General features: G+C 42.2%; 1 protein-coding gene across 4 annotated transcripts in view; it reads left to right on the top strand.

Moving 5' to 3' along the window:
- FYN (FYN proto-oncogene, Src family tyrosine kinase) overlaps positions 1–19,148 on the top strand; it is a 197,414-nt gene that overhangs the window by 133,428 nt on the left and 44,838 nt on the right. For all 4 annotated transcript variants that reach the window (XM_075862287.1, XM_075862286.1, XM_075862284.1 and 1 more), the window contains 2 exons: positions 456–559; positions 14,221–14,370. In XM_075862287.1, coding sequence (XP_075718402.1) covers positions 456–559; positions 14,221–14,370 — 254 coding nt within the window. The remainder of the gene's footprint in view (positions 1–455; positions 560–14,220; positions 14,371–19,148) is intronic.

The raw sequence follows: 19,148 nt of genomic DNA, 5'->3' as shown, positions 1-19,148 counted from the left end.
GTGCCATTGGCGCCTGTCATGTGATGGATCCATCACATTATTGAATTCCGTTTTTCTGCTCCTACGACGGAACAGAAAAACGTAATTCATAGCACAGGTGTGAACAGAGCTCAGCAAAAGGCGGTTAAGGCTCTATTCACATTACTGTTTCGCAATTTCACGGGTTCAATTATTTTCTGACAGCAAGAATAGCATAATCTGCAGCGCTATTCTTACTCTCAAAAATACCAGAAACTTGACGGACCACATTACAAGTCAATTGGACCTGTTAGGCTTCGTTGGGATCCCTTTGAAAACAAATCCATTATAGGTACAAGTCTCCATTATGAACAGAAGTTGTGATGTTAGTGTGAAAAGAGCCCTATAAACTCAATCATATAAGATACTGAATAAAATGTTGTCTGTTTTAAACTAATACAGTAATCATTCACATTTCACAATTTCTACTTTTCTAGATGGTACTTTGGCAAACTGGGTAGAAAAGATGCAGAAAGACAATTGTTATCCTTTGGAAATCCAAGGGGTACCTACTTAATACGTGAAAGTGAAACCACCAAAGGTGAGTTTGCATAAGAACTAAAATAACAGCTTGAACCTGTTTTAGTTATAGCTTCCATTTGTTGCAGCCATTGTCAGCATCTACAAATATAAGTCTCAGGAGATTTTGGATACCCCATTCAGGCCCGTGAATCGGACTTGCGTATCATATACATTGCAAAATATGGGTTGAAGTATGACAGAAAGTCAAAGGGGTAGGGTGGTAAAGAATTGGAGGCTATAAGGGAGGGTAGTCTTTAACCGAGAGGTAAGGGGAAAAGATAAATGAAAAAAGGAAGGGAAAAAAATCCAACCCGGAGAGCCAGCCACCAGAAACAATCATGGGGAGCTCCCAATTTAGAGGTGGATCATGGAAGACAAGGCCAACGAGGGGTGGGCATAGGAAATCCAAGGAAGCTAGATTTTTTCAAAACGGATGGTCATATCTTTCAGGACACTAGGGAGATATTCATTGACCATACAATTATCTATCCTCGATTTGACAGAGGAGAATGGTAGAGTAGGGAATTTCCATGCCTGTGCTATGGTTTGGTTTGCCGCCAAGAGGATGAATGTGAAAAGTTAAAATTATAATACGGTAAAGTCCGGCGGTCGAAAATGTAATAGTGCTGTCCAGGGGTCCCGACTTACTGGGGCGTGGAAGAGAGAGCGGGCAAGGTTAAAAATTCTAACCCAAAAGCAAACAAGAAAAAAGAGAAGTAGGATCCAGCGATGTATATATAAATGGGGAAACTCGGTTTCCACTTTATTGATCACGAACAATAAAAGGTGAACACAGGAGAAATGACAAGATTCACATGAATCAGCCATGAATAAGAGCACAGACCGTGCTCGAAACGCTTAGGCTTCCTTTCATTGCCAATTCAACCACCTTGTCATTTCTCCTGTGTTCACCTTTTATTGTTCGTGATCAATAAAGTGGAAACCGAGTTTCCCCATTTATATATAAATCGCTGGATCCTACTTCTCTTTTTTCTTGTTCGCTTTTGGGTTAGAATTTTTAACCTTGCCTGCTCTCTCTTCCACACCCCTCGTATTGTCTGCCGTGTGCCGTCACGGAGATCCGGGCGAGACTTGGACACAGGAACGTGGAGCTGGTGAGCTGGATGTTTCCTCCCATCCCCTTATTCCCTTCTACAAATCTCTGCCAAAAGCGAACAACCTTGGGACAAGTCCACCAGGTGTGTAGCATGTCACCTTTCTCAGGGCAACCCCTGAAGCAAAAGGCAGGGTACCCCGGGAAAGCATGTTCGACTGGGGTCTAGGTACCAATGAGAGAGGACCTTGTAGGCCGATTCCATGGTCGTGATGTTGGTCGAACGATAATAGAACATCCCAGGAAGAGGTCCAGTCAGCTGTCTCACATTTCTGGTTGAGGTCCCTTTCCCAGTTAACAAGTTATGAATGTCTAAACAGGGTTGTTTAACCCATTAACGACCAGGCCTATTTTTCTCATCTTCACATTCCTAGAGTTATAACTCTTTTATTTTTCCGTCGACATCGGCGTCTGAGGGCTTGTTTTTTGCAGGACGAGTTGTGTTTTTCAATGGCACCATTTTTTGGTGCATATATTATATTGATTAACTTTTTTGGGGGAAGGGAATTGAAAAAAACCCGCTATTCCTGCATTGTTTTTCACGTTTTAAATTTACGACGTTCACTGCGGCATAAATACCATGTTACCTTTATTCTACGGGTCGGTACGATTACGATGATACCACATATGTATTGTTTTTTTATGTTATACTATGTTTGCACAATAAGAAACATTTTAAACAAAAATAATAAATTTTTGCATAACCGCATTCCAAGAGCCATAACTGTATTATTTTTCTGTTGACATCGCTTGTTTTTTGCAGGACAAGTTGTAGTTTTCATCATTACTATTTTGCTGTTGTTTTTAGTGGGTTTTTTTGTACGGCGTTCACAATACAGTTGAATTAATGTGTTAACTTTATTCTTTGTGTTGTTACAATACCATATATGTGTACTTTTCATGTTTGTTTTTACACTTTTATTAAATAAAACCACTTTTATTTTATTTTTACTGTTCACGTTTTTTTTATATTTTCAAAAACTTTATTTGACTGTTTTTAATTATTTTTTTTAAAGTCCCAGTAGGGGACTTCACCATGTGATCTTCTGATCGCAGATATAATGCTTTGGTATACTTAGTATATTAAAGCATTATTGCCTGTCAGTGTAAAACTGACAGCCAATCTATTAGGCCATGCCTCTGGCACGGCCTAATAGGCATACAAGAACTGGGGGTCTTTGTTAGACACCGGGCTGCCATGGCAACCCATTGGCGGCCGGAGTTCGCATTTGCGGGCCGCCTATCGGTGACAGAGGGAGCTCCCTCCCTCTGTCAATAGATTTAAATGCTGCGGTCGCTATTGACTGCGGCATTTAATGGGTTAAACGGCTAAGATTGAAGGTTTCTTCAATCTCGGCAGTTGCAGCTGGAGCCTGGCTGTCAGTCATAGCCGGGCTCCCGCGGTGATCATGCGGGCACAGAAGCTGTGCCCACACGATCTCCATCACGTACATGCACGTGGGAATGCGCGAACGGGCTGCATTCCCATATGTGCATGTACGTGAAAATGCGGGAAGGGGTAAATGGGCTTTTTTTTTGTATAGGCGTGAGACCAGGACTGAATATTTGGGAGATTTCATGGAAATTTGATCAAATTGCGTGAATTTGGTAAATGGGGAGTCACGCTGGATTAGGAAGGAGACCCAATGTGATAGTTGTAGGTATCAAAATTTTTCAGAGTGAGGAATAACATGTTTGTTATCTAGGGTAGGGTCTCGAAGGTGTATAAACCCGAGAGCGAGAGTAAATTATGGACTTGCTGGAAGCCTTTCTCTCTCCACCAGTTGAAGGCGGACAGATGCGAGACCCCAGGAGAAAACAAATGATTATGCCATAGATTCATTAAGGTTAGGTGTGGGGCGTCTAGGCCGATGGAGAATTTCACAGATTCGCATATCGCAAGAGAATGTTTCATTAGTGGGTGGGTGATGGGGGTCGGAGGCGCGGTTGGATACGAGGAACGAGGCAGCTGGTATGTGGTGGAAATGGGGTAGTTCTAGGAAAAGCCACATTGGTGGGTCTTTAGTGTTGTGTAATGGGGTTAATTGGGCAATGGTGGCAGCCTGATAGTATTTGAATAAGTTTGGTGCACCTAAACCACTGTCGCATTTTAAGCCATAAAGTGTGAAGCGAGGGACACTGAGGTCTCTTGTCCAGCCAAATTAACGAGTTCAGTTTACGTTGAAAATTTAAAAATATAAAATCCTGGAGAGGAGAGTCATCTTTATTGTATTTATCCGGCGAACCAGGAAAGTGGTAGAGTGCGTCAATGTTCCAGAAGTGCTAATAAGGATCTAATTAGGGGGGATAATTGGCGGCAAAGAGTGATGCATATGTAGGGGTAATTTTAACGCCAAGGTATGTTATATGAGAGGTGGACTAGAGGAAGGGGAAGTGTGAGCATAATAGGGAGACAGTGTCATTTGGAAGTGAAATGTTAAGAGTGAAGTATTTGGCCTGGTTAATGGTCAAGCCAGAGATGGTAGCAAATTCGTCGAAGGTCTTAAATAGATTAGGAAGGGTAGTGAGAGGTTGTCGTCTGCCAATAGGAAGAGTTTGTTGACGGATCAAATAAGCAATGGCTAGGGGTTCTATACGGAGAACAAAAGGGATGGGGGAGACAGCGCATCCCTGACGAGTGCCACATTTGACAGAGAAGAATTTTAACTCGTAACCCGCATAACAAGTTGAGGCCGATGGGGAGGTGTAAAGGGCCGACACCCAGGAAAGAAAGTTAGGTCTGAAGTCCCATTTGTTCAGTATGTAGGTCATATAATCCCAGGAGACAGAGTTGAATGCTTTTTGAATGTCCAAAGAGAGGAACATATTACCAAGATTCCTGGACTGAGCAACACGTGCTAAGTGCACTACTGTGAATGTTGTCGCCTGTCTGTCTGCCAGGAACAATGCCTGTTTGGTCTCTATGAATTAACTTGCTCAGAAAGCGGCTCATGCGGGATTCAAGTATGTTTGCTAGTAGATTTGTATCAATATTCAGGAGTGAGATGGGGTGATAATTAGTGACCAGCAGGGGATCCTTATTTTGTTTCGGGATCATGACAATCTTGGCCTGAAGGTAAGAGGGGTTGAGGGGGTATCTCTGTGTTAATGAATTAAAGAGTTTGGCTAAATGGGGACTGAGGATATCTGAGAATTTCTTATAATATAGAGGGGTGAAACCGTCAGGGTTAGGCGATTTGGAGGATTTCAGTTTCTTAATTTCTATTCTGACCTCAAGTGGGGATATGTCATCTTCCAGGATATAGAGGTTTGTGAAAGATAGGCCTTCAAACAGATGGTTCACGTTTGTATTGTTAAAGTGACTAGGTTGAGAGTGAGTAATTGAATAAAGATATTATTTTCCTGGAGTCTGCCGTAATGATGCCAGAAGGCGTGTGAAGTTTAATAGGGGAGAAATGTTGTGATGGGGATTTAAGTTGTTTAGTCAGGAGAGAACCAGGTTTGTTACTTTGGGAGTAGTATTTTTGTTTGGACTAGTGTAGCCTTTTTTTCTGTCTTGTTTGTCAGTAAAAAGTTAAGTTCTAATTTAATGTCCTGTACCCTGGCTTTAGCGGCTGCGGAGGGGGAAGACTTTTTCAGCATTATCAAGCCAAGGTCAGTTCAGTTATCTTTTGAGTGCGTTCACTCTTCATAAAGGAAGCTATAGAGATAAGTTTACCTCTCATGGTGGCCTTGTGCGCCTCCCATAGGGAGACAGGAGGTGAAACTGACTTCAGTTGGAAGTAATCCTCCACCGCCGTTTTGATTTTTGGAAGTGTACCTTTGACTGTGAGTAGGGTGTCAATTAGGCGCCAGGTATAGGAAGCTCCATAGGGAACCACGTAGACAACGAGACCGAGAGAGGACTGTGGTCAGACCAGGGGACACTAAGTATGGCAGTAGAGGAGACCATAGGGAGCGTGGATTAGTTGCTGAAAAAATGAAGGAAAGGTGGGGGTTTGAGTAGAAGGTGTAATCTTTAACTGCAGGATTGGATTCCCTCCAAATATCAATCAAGTTATGAAAGTGTAACAAATCCAAGAATGGTTTTTAGAGGGGAGACTGGAGTGTTGATTGAGATGGAGACCCATTGCTGGGTCTAGTACAAGGTTGGAGTCCCCCATAATTAGGAGAAGACCGTGTTTGTGGGTGGCAATTACTTTAAATAAGTGTGAGAAGAAACAATTTAGATATACATTTGGAGCATAATACGAGACTATAGTCACTTCTACATCAAAAGGAGTGCCGCACAGTATGATATATCTGCCAGTAGGATCTGCAATTTCCTTGCTGCAGATGAATGGAAGGCTTTTCTTGAACGCCACGACCAACCCCCGATGTTTATCAGGTGCACAGGCTTTATAGAAAACCGGAATGTGGGGACTGAGAAATTTAGGACTGGAAGAGTTAGAGAATCTGGTCTCCTGTAGAGAGAAAATGTCCGCTTTATGGGATTTGTAGAAGCAAAAGGCTTTAGCGTGCTTATTAGGGGAGTTGAAACCTTGTACATTGTGCAAGATTATTTTAAGTTGTGGGACAGCGATTTTCAATGAGTGTAGAAGAGAATGCTAAAGGTAGGTGGCCCTCTGGGTTGAGGAATAAAATCAGGTCTGGGGGAGAAGGTAAGAGAAAGGGTAGGAAAAGCAGAGTAGAATGAAGAAGCAGGTGACTGCAGCGGTGCAATCAAGGATGTCAAAGACAGTTCCATATGGAGTACAGTTGGGGGGTCACTAGCACCTGGGCACATAGGTGCTGAAGTGATATAATCTGGTGTGCGAGATCAAATGTTAAGATGGGACTGGGGGAGGGGAGGGGTGGTGGTGGAGATAAGCATGAGAATAGGGAAAGGAGGAGATAGAAGGAGGGGGAAGGACATTGCAGAATATTAACCAATAGCAGCTGCGCAAATACATTATTAAACAAAGTATATTATAAAAATATAATAAAGTACAATAATAAAGACCATATATATATATATTTTTTTTTTTTTATTATTTTTTTTATACACCTATAGGAGAACACAAGTGTGTACAGGTGTAAGTATATGGGGAGGAACAGCAGGATCATTATCATCTAGCTAATGTATCGGCATAATAGGACTGCATAGTGTTAATGTATACTATTGTGGGGGGCACAGGGAAGAGCATCATGGTGAACAGCAATAAACTACTATATGGTGCAACGGGGGAAAATTGACATTTCGTATTGCGTAGTACTCAAAGTCGTTAAGGTGGGAATCAGGGAAAGGGATGCACTAGAAGATTTAAAGGTGTTGTATTCTTATGCGAGGAATAGGGTCTAAAGGAGGGGATTGTGATTTTCCAAAATGGGAAAAAATAATGTGGAAGAGGGAGACAGAGTATGCAACCGGATAAACAGTAGTAACATCATGTATGCAAAAAAAGTTGGGGTAAGTGCGATATAGAAATCAACAGTACGGGTTGCGAGGTGGTAAATAGACATGGTGCTAGAGTCTTTCGAGCAATTGAGGAACCTACGGCTCGTGTCGTATTGGAAAAAGAGGCTAAAGATACTTATCAGTCCAGATCCTCAGTCCGGAGCCTGGCTTGTAGTGGGGGCAGCCTTTCTGTGGCGCTTGGATTCCCCGTCTAGCCACTTTGGTCCACTCTGGTTGCAAGGTGATCTTGTTACTTTGCGGTTGTTGGGACGGCGGACTGTGCTGGGATGCAGGCTGTAGCAAGCTGATGGAGCATAATGTGGACCTGAAGTCATCGAAATGGTATGAGCCTTGCCATCATTCGAAAAATGTAGCTTGAAAGGATATCCGCATCTCTATTTGATATTATAGGACTGTAGGATTTGTAAATTATCTCTTGGTAAAAGTCTCTTGGTTTACCGTCAGAGCGCTTGGGGCTCAACAAGCTGTGGACTCTGTCCATTTCTATACTGTCAGTAGGGATGGCATGTGCCAGTTCTTGAAACAATGTCGTTACGAAGGAGCTCATCTCCTCAACAGATTCGGGGATTCCTCTAATATGGAGGTTGTGTGGAAGGGCAGCGTCTAGTTCTGACCTAAGATGGTCAATTTCGTCATCGTGTGAAGTCAGGTCCTCTACAGCATTATCCATCTTATGCTCTAGTTCGCTCGTGTGGTTGTCAAGGTCCCTGATTTCCCGTGTTAGATCCGCGGTGAGGCGCGAGGCGGTTGCGTCCAACTCCTGTTGGAGGAGCAATTTAAACTTTTGAAGGAGAGCGGCATCCCTCGTGGTCACCGTGTTTGTGGCCTGGTTAGAGGGTTGAGAGGGTTCACCGCTACTCAGCTCCTCGATTTCTTCAGGGGAGTTGAAGAGTCTGTCGCTTACAGCTGGAGACATGGCGGGTTGCGCAGCTTCCAGCTCGTCTTGGCCAGGTGGAGTCACGAGTCGGGAGTCTCGCTTCTGCTGTGGTGCTTTCTTCACCATTCTGATCCCTGGAGATGCAGGAGGTTATGGGGAACGGAAGGAAGGGAATTTCGCTTGATAAAGGTCACTAATTGCTGCTGATGTTCCCTGGGTGGTGTTGAGCCGTTTCAATGTGCGTCCATCTCCTTCGGCTGCTCACGAGAGCCCCCACCAAACATAATTTATATAACCTATTTAAATCTGACTCTCTTCCCTTTTGAAATTTCAGGTACCATATGCAGGCTCTTCTTTGTAAATCATTTGGACCTGCTCCAAAACTTAATGGTTTCTAACTTTAAAGGAATATTTTACTCTTTAACACCTCCTTGCCCCATAACGCAATTGTACATCATGGTGAGCAGGTCGCTCTCTTAAACTGATGTACTATTACGTCACAGCGGTGGTGCAAGTACAGGAGTTGTGCCTGCACCTTCACCGGCGGATGTTGGCTGTAACTAATAACCAACATCCCATTGTAACAGCTAGGATTGGCGATAACTCCAATCCCAAAATGTTAACCCCTTAGATTCTGTGGTCAATAGCGCCCGTGGCAACTAACCGGATAGACAGATTGAGAGGGCTCCATCTAAACCCATTGCCCCCCCCCCCGCAAGACGATCGTGGGGTGCCGATAGGTTGTCATGGCAGCTGGTGGCCTAATGAAGCCAGTCAGCATTGCATGGCAGGCATACCCTGCAATACAGTGTATTATAGCCTCATTGGCATGGTATTATTGGTATCGCCACATCTCTAGCGACCCAAACTATACAATTATCACTTTATTTAACCCACACGGTGCATCGTGGAAAAACAAAAAACAACAATGCCAGAGTTGCTGTTTTTGTTTATCCCGCTTCCCAAAAAAACATTTAAAAATGATCAAAAATTAATATGGTATCAATGAAGATGTCAATTCATCCAAGTAAAAACAATGACGATGAAGATAAGCAGAGCCGTCAGTCAACTGCAGAGGGGAGGGAAGTGGTTGGAGCAAGTGGTTGGAGCTTAGCAAAGCTAAATTTCATATGACACACGACGGAATTAAAGTGATGTTTTTAGCCTGATGCTAGTCCTAAGATCTTCAACACTGGTATGTTCCTACACTTAACCTATCGCTAACCAGCAGTGTCAACCATTTGTTAGCCTAAACTCTCATGTCAGACTCCATTTAACCAAAAACATTTTGCACGCTGCTGCTTTAATGTCATGCACAGAAACAGGCTTAGGGCCTGTTCGCATCAGCGTTTGGTTTCCGTTAATGGGTTCCGTCAGACCTTTCTGTCGGAGGAACCCATCAACGGAACGGCAGAAACCAAATCAGTTTGCATTACCATTGATTTCAATAGAAATACTTCCGTTGCTAATGGTTTCCGTTTGTCTCCGTTCCGTAAGGTTTCCGTTTGTTTTACGGAATCAATAGCGCAGTCGACTGAGCTATTGTTTCCACCCAAAAACGGAAACTGAGCGCTGATGTGAACCTTAATGGGGATCTTTGTTTTGGGCAGTAATGGCTGCATCAGGTAATGTGTACATATTTGTTATCAATATACTTAGCAGAATTAGAGGATTATTTTATGTGCCATAGCTTATTAACCCCTTCACGACCACCCCACGTAGATTAACGGGTTGCAAAGCTGGTCGTTGTGCCTGCAGCCCGTTAATCCACGTGTGCTCCTAACAGAGCACACAGACGCTCCCCGCAGCCCGGCATCTCCCAGTACAGGCTGCTACTAGCAGCCTTAGTACTGGGGGAAAACATCGGGTCGGATCACAGCGGTGATCCGAACCGATTAACCACTTAATTGCGGCAGTCAATAGTGACCGCCGCATTTAAGTTCTTATAGCAACATCGGCACCCCGCTACGCGATTGCGGGGGCCGATTGTTGCGGGGGGGCGATTGCTATGGCAAATGGAAGCCTAACAAAGGCTTCCTATCTGCCATTACGTTAGCCGATTAGGCCCCGCCCGGAGGCGGAGCCTGATCGGCTTGCTGTCAGTGAACAACTGACAGTTCTAATACATTGCACTACATGGGTAGTGCAATGTATTAGAACATCAAACAAACAGTTGGACCTTCAAGTTCCCTAGTGGGACTAAAGAAAAGTGTAAAAAAAAAGTGTAAAAAAAGTAAAAATAAAAGTTGTAAAAATACAATAAAAGTTTCAAATAATAACACAAAACACAATCGCCCTTTTTCATTTATCAAGTCATTTATTATTGAAAAAAATAATAAAGCCATACATATTTGGTATCGCTGCGACCGTAACGACCTGAACTATAAAAATATTATGTTATTTATTCCGCACAGTGAACGCCGTAAAAAAAAAACTAAAAAATACTGACATAATTGCTATTTTTTGGTCACTTTGTCTTCCAAAAATTCAAATAAAAAGTGATCAAAAAGTCGCATGTACCCAAAAATGGTACCTATAAAAACTATAACTCGTCTCGCTAAAAATAAGCCCTCATACAGCTCCGTCAACTAAAAAATTAAAACCGTTATGGCTCTCACAACATGGCGACAGAAAAAATCCTTTCTCTTTACAAAGGTTATTTTATTGTGCAAAAAGTTGTAAAACATAAAAAAGTTCTATAAATTAGGTATCACCGGAATCGGACTGACCCACAGAAAAAAGGTAACGTGTAATTTATAACGCATGGTGAACGCTGTATAAAAAGAATTTAAAAAATAATGTCAGAATTGCTGTTTTTTGGTCACCTTGCCTCCCAAAAAAAAAAGGATAACGTGATCAAAAAGTTGCATGTACCCCAAAATGGTACCAATAAAAGCTACAGCTCGTCCCGCAAAAAAAACAGCCCTCATACCACTACGTCTATGAAAAAATAAAATTAGTTAAGGCTCCAATAAGCCAGGAAATAAAAATATGCAGTTGTGCCGGCCCGAGGGAAACATTTCTTCTGTTTCAAGTGGCGAATTATCAAGGCCCCTAAAATTATGGAACCAGGAAGGGGAGGGCCCAAACATATCTGCTGAAAGCGAGGGTGCCCGTATTATACCAGGACAACACTTTTCAGCAAAATTCCTCAAACTGCAAAGGTGAGGAGTGTGGACCAAAAGGGGGATAAGAAAGGACACAGTTTATCAGTGCGACACCGGCCTGTGCAGAAAGGATTGTGTCACAGCATAACACACATCTGTGGATTATTTTATTGTTTTGTTTACCCCATTATTATACCACCTGACTATGCCCCTTATATACTCCGCCCGGCTTACATGTACCCCCACATTATAAACGGAAACACCAGTAAGACTCAATACAAGACTACTACAAGCAAAATCCACACTCCAAAAGCCAAATGGCGCTACCTCCCTTCTGAACCCTACAGTGTGCCCAAACAGCAGTTTACTTCCACATATATGGCATTGCCATACCCGGGAGAACCCTTTTAACAATTTTTGGGGTGTGTGTCTCCAGTGGCACAAGCTGGGCGCCACATATTGGCATATCTATAGAAAAAAAATCCCATTTTCACTCTGCAACATCGAGTGCACACCAATTTCTGCCAATCACCTGTGGTGTTAATATGCTCACTACACCCCTAAGTGAATACCTTGAGGGATGTAGTTTCCAAAATGGGGTCACTTCTGGGGGGGATCCACTGTTTTGGTCCCACAGGGACTTTGCAAATGCGACATAGCGCCCAGAAACCAATCCAGCAAAATCTGTACTCCAAAAGCCAAATGGCGCTCCTTCCCTTCTGAGCCCTACTGTGTGCCCAAACAGCAGTTTATGACCACATATGTGGTATTGCCGTACACAGGAGAAGTTGCTTTACAAGTGTTGTGGTGCTTTTTTTCATTTATTTGTTGAGAAAATGAAACATTTTCAGCTAAAACTAAGTCTTATTGAAGAAAAAGGATTTTTTTTAACTTTCACTGCCCAATTCTAATAAAATCTATGAAACACCTGTGGGGTCAAAATGCTCACTACACCCCTAGATGAATTCCTCAAGGGGTGTAGTTTTGTGAATGGAATCACTTTTTGGGAGTTTCCACTGTACTGCCACCTTAGGAGCTTTGCAATAGTGACATGGTGTCAAGAAACCAATCCAGCAAAATCTGTGCTCCAAAAGCCAAATGGCGCTCCTTCTCTTCAGATCCTTGCCGTGTGCCCAAACAGCAGTTTATGACCACAAATGGGGTATTGCCGTACTCCAGAGAAGTTGCTTTACAAATGTTGTTTTTTTTTTTATTCCTTTATTTGTTGAGAAAATGAAAAATTTTGAGCTAAAGCTACGTCTTATTGGAAAAAAAGTATTTTTTTTATCTTCACTGCCCAATTCTAATAAAATCTATGAAACCCCTGTGGGTTCAAAATGCTCACTACACTCCTAGATGGATTCTTCAAGGGGTGTAGTTTCCTAAATGGAGTCACTTTTTTGGTGTTTTCACTGTTTTGGTCCCTTAGGGGCTTTGCAAATGCGACGTGGTCTCCGCAAACCATTCCTGCTAAATTTGAGCTGCAAAAACCAAATGTCGCTCTTTCCCTTCTAAGCCCTGCCGTGTGTCCAAACAACCGTTTATTACCACATGTGGGATACTGTTTTACTCGGGAGAAATTGCTTTACAAATGTAGTGGTGCATTTTCTCCTTTTAGCCCTTGTGGAAATTAGAAAAAATTAGCTAAACCTACATTTTCTTTGAAAGAATGTAGATTTTCATTTTCACGGCCTACTTCCAATAATTTCTCCAAAAAACCTGCGGGGTCAAAATGTTCACTATACCCCTAGATAATTTCCTCAAGGGGTATAGTTTCCGAAATGGGGTCACTTTTGGGGGATTTCCACTGTTTTGGCGCCGCAAGAGCCTTTCAGACCCGACATGGAGCCTAAAATATTTTGTAATAAAAAAGGAGGCCCCAAAATCCTCCAGGTGCTCCTTTGCTTCTGAGGCTGGTGCTGCAGTCAATAAGTGCACTAGTGCCACATGTGGGGTATTTATAAAAACTGCAGAATCTGGGCAATAGATATTGAGTTGCGTTTCTCTGGTAAAACTTTCTGTGTTACAAAAAAAATAGATGAAAAATTAATTTCTGCAAAAAAAAAAAGAAATTTGAAAATTTCACATCTATGTTGCCTTAATTCCTGTGAAACATCTAAAGGGTTAAGAAACTTTCTAAATGCTGTTTTGAATACTTTGAGGGGTGAAGTTTTTAAAATGGGGTGACTTATCGAGGGTTTCTAATATATAAGGCCCTAAAATCCACTTCACAACTGAACTGGCCCCTGTAAAAATAGCCTTTTGAAATTTTCTTGAAAATGTGAGAAATTGCTGCTAAAGTTCTAAGCCTTGTGATGTCATAGAAAAATAAAAGGATGTTCAAAAAACAATGCCAATCTAAAGTAGACATATGGGGGATGTTAATTAGCAACAATTTTGTGTGGTATTACCATCTGTCTTACAAGCAGATACATATAAATTTAGAAAAATGCTAATTTTTGCAATTTTTCACTAAATTTTGGTGTTTTTCACAATTAAATACTTAATGTATCGAGCAAATTTTGCCAGTAACATAAAGTTCAATGTGTCACGAGAAAACAATCTCAGAATCGCTTGGATAGGTAAAAGCATTCCGACATTATTACCACATAAAGTGAAACATGTCAGATTTGAAAAAATTGGCTGTGTCCTGAAGGCCAAAACAGGCTGTGTCTTGAAGGGGTTAATTATACTAACTACATTAGAGTATGAAGTGTAAGAACCAAGGAAAATAGCATTTTTCCCATTTTTTTGTCCATTTTCCCTATATAATGCCAACAAATTGAAAAGATAGTGGATCCATTTTGATGTTATATTGATGCTGAAGAAAAACAAAAAAACATTGGTAGACTAGGAAATATATTTAAATTTAGAATACATTAGTCGAAAACACATTTATTATCCAGTAAGCAAAGTATTTACAGAGTTACTTAACTTCTAATGTACAATTCAGCTTAGTAACACTGGACCTTTTCAGCAGCCTGTGATTGGTACACACAAAGAACTAGATGTACAAACAAACCTCAAAGTAATGGGAGATACAAAGACAATGGTCAGAATATAACTTTTTATGTGTATTGTAAAAAAAATAACATTGTACAGAGTATATTTTTTACTACGAGCCAATATTGTAATGAAACCTTCTTTTAAAAAAATATTTCAGGTGCCTATTCATTGTCTATTCGTGACTGGGATGACATGAAAGGAGATCATGTCAAACACTATAAGATCCGGAAACTTGACAATGGCGGCTATTACATAACAACGAGAGCCCAATTTGAAACCCTTCAGCACCTTGTCCATCATTATTCAGGTATGACTGCTATCAACATTATACGGTGCTACACACCAAAATAGGAATAATTATAGATTGTAATTTTTTTGAGTTGTTCTTTAGAACAATAGGGCAGCTTTATACTTTAGTCACATATTTATACTGATTCACATGAAACTGTTCTGAGCTTTTAGCCTGTATAAGACATTTCTGTCTGTTGGTGACTCATTCACTCAACTAGTGAAATGGAAACATAATAAATAGATTTTCTAGTTTCACCAGCCTTTGTTTGAGACAATGGGTCATATCAGAATTCTTGAGTCTGGAATTCTCTAATGTCTACAACCAGATGTTTCCAGGAGGCAGATATTTCATAATGCAAATCCGTTTTGCTGTTCATTCTCAAAGCTTTAGAACAGAAAAATATGTTTTACATTCTTTTGTAAGTTGTCACTTCTGCTAATTGAATCTTTAAAGTGTACTTCTGTGTTTCACATTTATTCTGCCTGTCATATACTTTATCACTCTCACCCATTCCTCTTGAATATTGGTGCTTCAGCATATAGATCCATCGGATACCCTGTCTATTGATTTCAATAGGTCCTATAGAGCAAGGATTTGTATAATGAATATCGTTTACAAGGACCAGGAACCTGTTGTCTACATGCAACAGGGAATTGGTAGGCTTTATCTAAGGAAGTATATGGCAGACCTACTTGCCACGTACATTTTAAAGAGGCTCTGTCACCAGATTTTGCAACCCCTATCTGCTATTGCAGCAGATAGGCGCTGCAATGTAGATTACAGTAACGTTTTTATTTTTAAAAAACGAGCATTTTTGGCCAAGTTATGACCATTTTTGTAATTATGCAAATGAGGCTTGCAAAAGTCCAAGTGGGTGTGTTTAAAAGTAAAAGTCCAAGTGGGCGTGTATTATGTGCGTACATCGGGGCGTTTTTAATACTTTCACTAGCTGGGTGCTCTGAAGAGAAGTAACATCCTCTTCTCTTCAGAACGCCCAGCTTCTGGCAGTGCAGATCTGTGACGTCACTCACAGGTCCTGCATCGTGACGGCCACATCGGCACCAGAGGCTACAGTTGATTCTGCAGCAGCATCAGCGTTTGCAGGTAAGATCGACTTACCTGCAAACGCTGATGCTGCTGCAGAATCAACTGTAGCCTCTGGTGCCGATGTGGCCGTCAAGATGCAGGACCTGTGAGTGACGTCACAGATCTGCACTGTCAGAAGCTGGGCGTTCTGAAGAGAAGAGGATGTTACTTCTCTTCAGAGCACCCAGCTAGTGAAAGTATTAAAAACGCCCCGATGTACGCACATAATACACGCCCACTTGGACTTTTACTTTTAAACACACCCACTTGGACTTTTGCAAGCCTCATTTGCATAATTACAAAAATGGTCATAACTTGGCCAAAAATGCTCGTTTTTTAAAAATAAAAACGTTACTGTAATCTACATTGCAGCGCCGATCTGCTGCAATAGCAGATAGGGGTTGCAAAATCTGGTGACAGAGCCTCTTTAAGTCTAAAATCATATAATAATATATTCTAAGCACAAACATAAGTTTCAACACTACTGATCTTCAGATTACTTAAATGGGTTGTCAGAGATAAAATTACTACGTATTAGGGGGGATTCACACGAGCGTGATTTTCGTGCGTGCAGGCCGCGTATTTTTCGCGCGCCACACACAGCCCTATAGAAGTCAATGGGGCAGTTCAAACAGTGCGTGATTTGTGCGCAGCGTTTGTTCGCTGCGTACAAAACGCGACAGGTTCAATATCTCCGCGTATTTCGCGCATCACGCACCCATTGAAGTCAATGGGTGCGTGAAAACCACGCAGGTCGCACGGAAGCACTTCCGTGCGAACCGACTGAAACAGCGCACCAGCTGTCAAAAGGATGAATGTAACCAGAAAAGCACCACGTGCTTTTCTGTTTCCAAACATCCAAATGGAGTGTCTTTGAGATGAGCGAACCCGGACAATCGAACCGAACTTCACCGGGTTCGGCCGAACTCATTTTGGCCGAACCCGGCAAAAAAAATTCCGGTACGCGACCTCAGGAGATAGTCACTGTCCAGGGTGCTGAAAGAGTTAAACTGTTTCAGCACCATGGACAGTGACTACCTATCCCAATAAACATGAACCTGTAAAAAAAAACGAAGTTCTGACTTACCGATAACTCCCGGCTTCTTCCTCCAGTCTGACCTCCCGGGATGACAATTCAGTCCAAGTGACAGCTCCAGCCAATCACAGGCCAAGCACAGGCTGCAGCGGTCATATGGACTGCCGCGTCATCCAGGGAGGTGGGGCCCGATGTCAAGAGAGGCGCGTCACCAAGGACGCGTCACCAAGGACGCGTCACCAAGGCAACGGCCGGGAAGTTCTCGGTAAGTACGAACTTTTTCTTTTTTTTTAACAGGTTGCTGTATATTGTGTTCGGCATTCACTCTCGAGGGTGCTGAAAGAGTTACTGCCGATCAGTTAGCTCTTTCAGCACCTTGGACAGTGACGGGCGTCGACTAGCCTCATCTCTATGATGGCGGCTGCGCGAAAATCACGCAGCCGTGATTCATACACGGATGACACACGCAGCTGTCAAATGTTTTTTGCGCGCGCAAAACGCTGCGTTGTTTGCGCGCGCAAAAACGCAACGTTCGTCTGAATCTGCCCTTACTGCTTGTAATTTAGTCATGTAAATACATTTGTAATATACTTGCATTTTCCAAAGTGGCCCCGTTTCCAGATCCTGCCATGGGGAACTTGACGGGTGACTCTCTGTGTTGATCTTCAATTATTTTCCGGGTATACGACACGTCACTTGTGACGTGCCGTGTATGGGCTGTTCTGCTGTACAGCCCGTGACACTCATGCGCGGTCCCTGCTGTTCTCGCGGTCCCTGCTGTTCTGGAGATAATAGCGGGGACTGCGCATGCGCGTTACGGGCATGTAAACCTTAGAAGGCTTTTTTTTTTTTAAGTAAAACAATGTATTATAGTGTTTAGTGCAACTTTGTATCTTGCGCTGAAACCCGAATCCGTCAGATCAGCAGGAATGACGGCTTCAGTGAAAGTGGGTCCTGCTTCTCTCTGACACGCAGAATCCAGCTGTTATCGATTGCATTTAGGTTATGAACTTAGATGTGATCGATAACAGCTGGCTCCTGCGTGTCAGAGATATACATGACCCGCTGACACCAAAGCCGTCAGTCCTGATCTGACGGATTCAGGTTTCAGCGCAAGATACAGCTTCTATGTATCCACAATTAAAAAGTTGCACTAAACACTATAATACATTGTTTTAGTAAAAAAATAAATAAAGTCTCCATAGTCTAAGACCTAACTTGAAACCCTGGGGCAGCTATGCACAATTTCCCACTTTGTTACATGCCTTCCCCTCAAGTCAGAGGGTCCAAGAAGATGAGATCCATTCTGCAGGAATGTAGTTTGCAGGACCCTTACTTTGGAGAGATGATTTAGCTATCACTGTGTCTACTACACTAACAAGGTTGTAACAAAGTGGTCACAGGTGCATTTCTTTCCAATGACTAACAAACTAAAGAGCCACTATTGTATAAGCTTGAATCTCAGCTTCCTGAAAATCTCTGGTTCATGACTTGCCGAGGATTAAGGGTTATCTTCAATCAAATCAAAATTATTAGGTTTCAAAGAGAGTTAGGAGGTAAACTTTAGGCCTCTTGCACACAGTATGTCATGTACACGGACCTGTACATCAGTGCTTCAGTAATTTCTCCTAGAAGCAATTCTTCATGGCCAATTTTTTTTTCCCATATATTTTTACACTGTGGGTAAGTCTACTCGTAGTGTAAATACTGCAGATATTCAACAACGTATTTCGTTGCAGAAAATTGACAGTGTATTACAGTAGCAGCAAAGTGAATGAGATTTGAACAAATCTGATCCATGAGCTGTGTAAGAAAACCCGCCGAAAAGCCATACATAAATTGAGCTGCAGTGTGTTTTTTTTTAATCTGCCGCATGTCAATTTATGCTGTGGAATCGCTGGTTTTCTGTTGGCCGTTTTCGCCACAAAATTCAATGGGATGGTAAAACCTGCAACAAATAGCAGATGTGATTTTTGCAGCTCAAAAGCTGCAATTCTTCCCCAGATCTAAGTCTATACTTACCCAGATCTCTATGCTCCTGCGTCCCGCCCAACCTTCAGGGATGACCTTTCCCCCAATCACGGGCTGCAGCGGTCACATGAGATGAAACGTCATTCCATTCCAGGAGGTCGGGCTGTAGGACGTCAGAGGGACGCTTCGCCATGACAAAGGGTAATTATGGGCTTTTTTTTTTTACCTGCTACTTCCCGGTGCAGAAATTCCGGCCGAAAAACTGCACCACAATTTGGTGTGGTTTTTCGGCCTGGAATTCCCTGCAGGGACCAGGGCGGATACACTTTTACGCAGCATATCTGCCCTGTATGAACATACCCTATCAGTAAGGAAGAAACCTCTGCGTCGCTATACTTTTTCCCCATAGAGTAATATGAAATTCGCTCGGAAATCTCTTGATAATCGATCGTTAATGTTTAGAAAAAAGTTTAACTACAAAAAGTCTGTGTGTAGTCTTAATCTAAGAGGTTCTCCACCTAAATGTATTCTGACCATGTCTGAGCTATTTTCGTTCTCTGCTGTCAATGCAGTTCCTGCCCAGATGTTATCTCAACAGCCCAATTTCTAGGGGTACACTGCCTAACAACCACAGACCTTTCAATGAGGTTTTTCATAATATTGCTTTGGTTACAGATGCATTTTATTATTAGTTTATTTA

The sequence above is a fragment of the Rhinoderma darwinii genome, chromosome 4 (assembly GCF_050947455.1).
Source record: "Rhinoderma darwinii isolate aRhiDar2 chromosome 4, aRhiDar2.hap1, whole genome shotgun sequence".
Classification (NCBI taxonomy): Eukaryota; Metazoa; Chordata; class Amphibia; order Anura; family Rhinodermatidae; genus Rhinoderma; species Rhinoderma darwinii.
Note: the sequence above shows the minus strand (reverse complement) of the source record. Positions and strands in the feature narration are given on the sequence as shown.